The sequence below is a fragment of the Littorina saxatilis genome, linkage group LG17, assembly GCF_037325665.1.
Source record: "Littorina saxatilis isolate snail1 linkage group LG17, US_GU_Lsax_2.0, whole genome shotgun sequence".
Lineage (NCBI taxonomy): Eukaryota > Metazoa > Mollusca > Gastropoda > Littorinimorpha > Littorinidae > Littorina > Littorina saxatilis.
Window position 1 is genome coordinate 29,583,802 of NC_090261.1, and position 7,713 is coordinate 29,591,514.

The 7,713-nt window shown below is 44.1% G+C and overlaps 1 protein-coding gene across 1 annotated transcript; it reads left to right on the forward strand.

Moving 5' to 3' along the window:
* The first annotated feature begins 1,638 nt into the window (after positions 1-1,638).
* Positions 1,639-6,625, forward strand: LOC138953062 (uncharacterized). Its single transcript, XM_070324835.1, has 2 exons — positions 1,639-1,985; positions 5,259-6,625. Exons 1-2 carry the CDS (start codon positions 1,767-1,769, stop codon positions 5,628-5,630), a joined length of 591 nt encoding a protein of 196 aa, XP_070180936.1. The 5' UTR covers positions 1,639-1,766; the 3' UTR covers positions 5,631-6,625.
* The last annotated feature ends 1,088 nt before the right edge of the window (positions 6,626-7,713 follow it).

Consider the following 7,713-nt stretch of genomic DNA (forward strand, 5'->3'; position numbering starts at 1 on the left):
CTGAAAAAAGGGACATTCTCATGTGTAAAACACCCCATAAACTGCAGCACAACACAAGAGTGTCCATGTGACCTATCAGAATAAACATAAGTCAGTTTCAGCTCAATTATTCAATATGACTCCGACCTCGGTCGATAATGATGAAAATGAAGAGGTTTTTATCCCCTCGGATCGGCAAAATGCTTGTCTGTCAAAAACCAAACAAACAACTGATAAGGGGCAAATTATACCTGCGCAGAGTCAGCGGCGCTGCATGCTTTCATGGGGATTATGACGAGTACTTGGCCTGGGTTTTTTTCACGCAACGTGTAGCTGGCTGGGAAAAATAAAGAATTGCCTCAATAATCTGCAGTGCGTCGTCTGTGCCGCTGACTCTGCGCAGGTATAATTTTTGTCCTACATGCGTCAGAGAGACACTCGTGAGATAATAATCGTTCAAATCACACGTGTGTATATCATGTAAATGAGGTCATGTCAAGCAAGTCTGGCAGGGACCTGTTTTTCCACTGCTTATGATGCCAAAGTCACCGAGACAAACGTCATTGTTCCAAAGCAAGCGTCTTCCAGTTAGCTGCCTCGACTGCAGGACATTTTAAGTGAAATACACGTAAGTACAGTATGTAGGATAAACAGAATACTACATGGCTTGCTGTTTCGTACCAGATTTACACTCGTTGCTTTTTCAAATAGTGAACAGCTCGCTTTCGCTCGCAGTTCAATATTTTTTTTAAAAACACTCGTGTAAATCTGGTACGACACAGCAAGCCATGTAGTATTCTCTATGTCCCTAATGAGTTCTGGCGTGAAACCCTGAAAACGTGGGTTCGAATCTCTCTCAAAGCGATCTTTATCTGTCGATGTGTGTGCAGAGACTGTAGAGTTACTGTACACAGAGTGCGTACTCTACGGTCTCTGGTATGTGTCTGAGAATGATGGTGCCGGAGTGAGAGTGAAGTGCCAGAGTTGTGTTGCCAGACCGATGCCAGAGTGATAGTGGTGGTACTAGAATGAGAGTGATTGTGCCAGAGTGAAAATGGCGACGCCAGACTGCCGCTAGAGTGATAATTGTGGCACCGGTACCAGACCGCCTTTAGAGTGAGAAATGTGGCACAAGACTGCCGCTAGAATGAGAATTGTGGTACCAGACTGCCGCAAGAGTGAGAATTGTGGTACCAGACTGCCTCTGGAGTGAAAATTGTGGTACCAGACTGCCTCTGGAGTGAAAATTGTGGTAGGCCTACCAGACTGCCTTTAGGGTGAGAAAGGGGTCGGCCGACTAGCAAGCTCAACATGAAACTTCTTCAGCAAGAAAGCAAACTACGTATTATAATAAAACAAAAAGTGGTCCATATTAGGCGACCTTCCCCTAAATACAAGTCCATGAGAGCACGCACAGACAGACTCGCTCAGTCGCTGGCACACACACACACACACACACACACACATAAACACACACACACACACACAACCACACACTCACAACCACACACACACACACACACACACACACACACACACATGCGACATAGATTGTAACATAGGTCTGTCTCTTTTAATCAATTAATTAATGTCGTGACGTAAAAAGTTCACTCTCTCTGCCCCACTGAACGACGTCATTGGACATTTACGTCATTTCCGTTCGTCTAACAAGTTCAGTTCCGTTTCGTTTTCTTTCTTGGCATTTTAGTTTCTTCGGTTTCTTTTTTCTTCTTTTTTGCTTAGCAAGAGGACCATTTCTTCACTAGTTCACCAAAACATCCGCTAAAATGCCGACGCGGCCTACGAGGGAAGAGACCGAGAAAGTGAACAGAGAGATCGCAAGAATAAGGCGAAGAGTTCGGCGTAGGGAGGAAAAATTCTGGAAGAAAAACCTCTTCCCCCACCAAGCCGTCAAAACTGACTTGACCTTCTGGAAGTCCGCGTACACTGACCCACACAAGATCTACAAAGGCAACACCGATCACTGGAGCAAAATGCGCGTGCAGGTGTGTGTTGGGGGAGGTTTCGAGGCGTTGGGGGAGGGGGGGGGGGGGGGTAAGGGGGCCGAGATGAAGGGGTTGGGTGTTAATCTGTATCTGTGTGTTTATTAGTACGCGCAATATTAGGCACACACAGTTAACGTCAGTCACGGGTTTGCTTTGTTGTTGTAAGTTATCACTTCATTTAGAAGGAATTCCCTGGTGTAAGCTTTACGCATTGAGAATTGTTCAGTTATAATTATGTGTTCTTTTGCATGTGTTCTGCGCGTTCTTAGAATCCGGTTTCATTCTAGAATGGACCGGGTCCAGGTTGGAATTCTAACCCTGCGCAAGTACAGGGGTGCCATTCTAGAATGAAACCGGATTCACCAGTCGCCGGGGGGCCGTAATGTTTGTAGGTAAGACAGAGTTGTCTTCCCTTGAATTATCTCCACCTGCACCTTCCCTTTGATAAAATGGGGCTGATTTGTCTACCCCTGAAAAAAATCCTTTGGCGATCTTGCGATGTCATGTCATGTCAAGAAAGTTGACACTCCTGAGTACGCAATAAACAAAGGCAGACCATAGCAAGGGGGACTACCAGGGCGGTAATGTTTGCAGGGCAGTTGTTTTTGTGATGAGAGCCGGTTGCGGCCGCTTGCAATGTCAGCGCTGTCTCCCTCTCGGAAATGTCCGGTTTTTTGACAATTTTTTGACAGACAGACAGACAGACGGTCAGACCGACTAACCGACAGACAGACCAACAGAAGGACAGAGTGAGTTATAGAGCTGTTGTCACAGGTTTAAAAAAAAGTTGACATTAACAAAAACAGAAATCAACAACAACTTTTGTCTGGTTTTATAATATTATGGGAAAACATTGAAAGCAATTCATAGTAGTAGTACTACCACAACAAATACTCTCAAAGGGGAATTCCATGCCTAAAAGTTTGACAGTTTTTGACTCACATGCGAAGCAAAAGTGAGTCTATGTACTCACCCGAGTCGTCCGTCCGTCCGTCCGTCCGTCCGTCCGGACGTCCGTCCGTCCGTCCGTCCGGAAAACTTTAACGTTGGATATTTCTTGGACACTATTCAGTCTATCAGTACCAAATTTGGCAAGATGGTGTATGATGACAAGGCCCCAAAAAACATACATAGCATCTTGACCTTGCTTCAAGGTCAAGGTCGCAGGGGCCATAAATGTTGCCTAAAAAACAGCTATTTTTCACATTTTTCCCATTTTCTCTGTAGTTTTTGAGATTGAATACCTCACCTATATATGATATATAGGGCAAAGTAAGCCCCATCTTTTGATACCAGTTTGGTTTACCTTGCTTCAAGGTCAAGGTCACAGGAGCTCTTCAAAGTTGGATTGTATACATATTTTGAAGTGACCTTGACCCTGAACTATGGAAGATAACTGTTTCAAACTTAAAAATTATGTGGGGCACATGTTATGCTTTCATCACGAGACACATTTGGTCACATATGATCAAGGTCAAGGTCACTTTGACCCTTATGAAATGTGACCAAAATAAGGTAGTGAACCACTAAAAGTGACCATATCTCATGGTAGAAAGAGCCAATAAGCACCATTGTACTTCCTATGTCTTGAATTAACAGCTTTGTGTTGCATGACCTTGGATGACCTTGACCTTGGGTCAAGGTCACATGTATTTTGGTAGGAAAAATGTGTAAAGCATGTGAGTCGTATGGGCTTTGCCCTTCTTGTTATTTAATCTATCACTGTATCAGAATTCCTACCTTCCAAACTGTGATATGCCCACGTTTCAAACTCCTACAACCCTGCATTACTACTACACAAAAGAACAAAGTTCCAAGAATTATATCCTGGTGCACATTTATTTGTAGAGGAAGTACCAATCATTCAAGAGAGTTCACTTGATTTACAAATGGATTGGAGGTCTGTCATTTCCAAGCAACTGAATTGTAGCTTAAAATCAGTGAATACCCTTTATTTCTGACCAAGCCTCATTGCAATGACAGTCAATTAATTTTTCTCTCCAAAATCACAACATTATACCATGTCATACTTTCAAATAACCTCTAATTGCCCTTGAAAAAAATACAGGCTCCTGACGTTCTCAGTGCCCAGTGACGGCAGAGATTGACGAATTGCAATTCAACCGTGTAGCAAGATGACACCACTTGAGCCAGAGGTCAACTAATGATTAGTAATGACATTCCAATTCACAGCATCTTGATTGACAAGCTTGATTTTCCGTAATAACTGTGGAAAGTCAGAATTTTCAAAAAATTTCCCTGAAAAGCATAAATACTCGAAGCTCAGCGTTCACAAATGAATCAAATGAAAGAATGAAATCGATGATTAGATGCCACAAGACCTTATGTCGAAATACAAACGCCAGTTATGGGATGATGCGCCTCATAGAACGTTAAAGCTAGTTTTAAAAAAAAAAAAAAAGCCTTTCCCTCGCTCAAACTATATAGTCATATTATATATCGATACAAAGCTAAAGACTTTATCTTCACAATTCAGAAGACCAACTTCATGTATATGAATAAGATTAAAAGTTACAAGCGAGATCGGCAAAACACTGTCAGTCCGGAAATTTCCGTTCGTAGCGATCAGTGCTGAGTGTCTCTCAAAATCGTAATCCCTTTCAGAACATCACAATCCCAATTCACGATGTCTTTGAGTAAAGTGTAAAAAACCCGAAAAAAACACCCAACCAAACACACAAAAAACAAAAACAAACAGAAAATCCACATTTGTGGCTTTGGCTGTGTGATAGTCTAACTGAAATGACTATTCCAACTTGGACCCAAATTCCAACCTTGCGCACGGCCGATTCTAGAATGGACCAGCAACAAGGGTTTCATTCTAGAATGGCACCCCTGTACTTGCGCAGGGTTAGAATTCCAACCTGGACCCGGTCCATTCTAGAATGAAACCGGATTCTAAGTTCGCGCAGAACACATGCATTCAATGATTGTATTTGTTTTGTGAATTTAAAAGTCGCTCTGAGCTATTAGGATTAGCTTCACACATGTACCCTCATATCTTTGATGATGATGATGATGACGATGATGATGATGATGATAGAGCTTTTGAGATTAGTTCTACACATGTACCCTCATATCTTTGCTGCTGCTGCTGCTGCTGCTGCTGCTGCTGCTGCTGCTGCTGCTGCTGCTGCTGCTGATGATGATGATGATGATGGTGATGATAGAGCTTTTTAGATTAGCTCTACACATGTACCCTCATATCTTTGATGATAATGATGATGATGATAACGATGATGATCATTTCAGGCCGACAGGTACGTAGCAGAACAACGTGCCAAGGGCGAACAAGCTCAAAGCGGCGGCGGTCGGATGAGAGGAGATCTCAAACCCGCAGACGACTGCACGACCTTGCCCTTCATCTGGTCGCCCACCAAGGCCAAGCTGATCCAGGAGAAGCCCTTCCTTCAACTGGTGGAGGAGAGCCTCGGGGATCGCTGGCCCGGCTGCCTGAGCAAAGGAACGTACAAGAACTACGGCAAGAACCCCCGCTGGCCCGACAACATCTTCCGCCAACATGCTGAGCGGAACTACAAGTACTGGCCGAACGAAAAACTCTACAGCCCACGCTTCCTCTACATCAGGAAGGAGAGGAGAGACTTCGACGATCTGGCCCTATGATCCAAGAGTCAAGAAAACTCGTAGGATCAGACGCGGATCTCAAGAGAGGAATTGAGAGGGAATATGCTCCCCCTTTGATCAAGCAGTTCTTCAGTTTACGAAGTTTAAAAGCTTGAGAAGGGAGCAAAAGCCGTATAAAGCATACCCTCGTTTTGTCCCAAACTCTACCAATGTTGGTATCACACTGCGGCCCTGCTAAATTCGATGTCCTCAGGACATCATCTACCATCGTGATGCCCCGCAGGACTACAAGTACCAGCCGCAAAACGACCTCATCGTTTCACCCTTCCACTACGTGAGGGAGGAGAGGAAGGACTTCGACGATCTTGCCCTTTGAATATTTAGCCAAGGTAGATAGACTATAACACACAAAAACGGGAGTATTTTCCCAGGGCTACAACGTACTCGCCGCAGAACGACTTCGCCCTATACTTGAGAACGGAGAAGAAGGATTTCGACAATCTCGCTCTTTGATCAAGTAATCAAGAACAGCCCTCAAGTTTGAGCTCAATAGAAGAACCGGGAATATCTTTCCAACGGCCACTGTGACATGACGCATAGCAGAGCTGGTGGCTGAAAGACCTCACCTGAGCTCGTAGGTGTACTGCGTACTGCGAGTATACAGTTTCGCCTCAAATTTGTAAACTCACGTTTTCTTTTAAACAGTAGGCCAAAATTCATTGAATTGTTTTCCTCCAATAACGATTTTGTCGGAACTTTCTTTTACTTCTTCTTCTTCGTCGTTCGCTAATCTTTCTTTCACTGAAAACGTAGGCATTTGTTTTATTCTTTATTTGACTTCGTCTTTTTTCTGTTGTAAATACTGAGTATCGGCATTTGCATTGCCAGATTCACTGAAACTGAAGGTTTTTTTCATTAATTTTGTTTTGTTGTCTTAGCGTAGCTTGGATACCTAAATACGATTTTTGTGCGATACTTTGTCCTGGATTGAAACTTGCCTCTACTTTGTTCAATAAACTATCATGATAACCTGATGGGTATGTTCTGTTTGTCAGTTCACATGTCCTCCTTTGTCTTCGTGTACACACACACACACACACACACACACACACACACACACACACACACACACACACACACGCGCGCGCGCGCGCGCCGCACGTACACCAAGACACACATATGCACACACGCAGGGGAGTGAGTGAAAACACGCGACAGGCAAAGATGTGTTAGCACACATACACGCACGCACACGCAAAATCACACACACACATGCATGCACACACACACACACACGCACACACACACACACACACACACACACACACACACACACCATGCGTGTAAGCATTTTACAAACATAGCTAGCTTGCAGCAGAGACTACACGTTCAAAATGGAATATTGCTTTTGACGTCGTTTCTCAGAGATGACGGGAACGATTCAAAATTACGTCACTCTCTTCTTCACTGTTCGTGCCGTCTTGTGAGTTTGTGTTCTTTGTCCATTATCCTTGGTGTTCTGTTATAGTTATTTCGTTTAGTCTGAACGGCCGAACACGATCTGTTGCGCAGACACTGATAGCGGAAATGATTGCTGTACTCTAAAGCAAAGCATTGGCTTCAGACGGAATCTGCTACACAAAACCCAGACCATCTTGCTTTAGTTTGTGGAGCGAACAGCTGAAAGCCATTTGCTCTGCCAAGGTGGACTACAAAACATTCCGAAGCTCAAGGAACTTTAAACTTCTAGCGCAGTTTTAAAGGAAACAGGTTAGCCTGAAAATATACCGTGCAGGAAAAAAGGCACTCACTGTGTATGCTGATTTCAACGATAAGTCTAGAACCACACCAACACAATACCCGGCGCAGCAAGCACACACACAATGAAGGGCACCAAGAAGAATCAGGAGCGCAAGTCCGACAAGAAAACGAAAGAGCTTAGCTACATGCAAGAGTACAAAGCGCAGACGGATGAGGCAGAGACTCTCCTGGAGATCGCAAGGCGCAGAACTCTGGTCAAACTCGAGGAGAAGTGGAAGAAGGAGAAGGAGGTGAAGGCTGACATCGCGAGACGAAGAGCCAAGGTTCTGCTGGGTGAAAAACTGGCTTTCATGGATCTTTC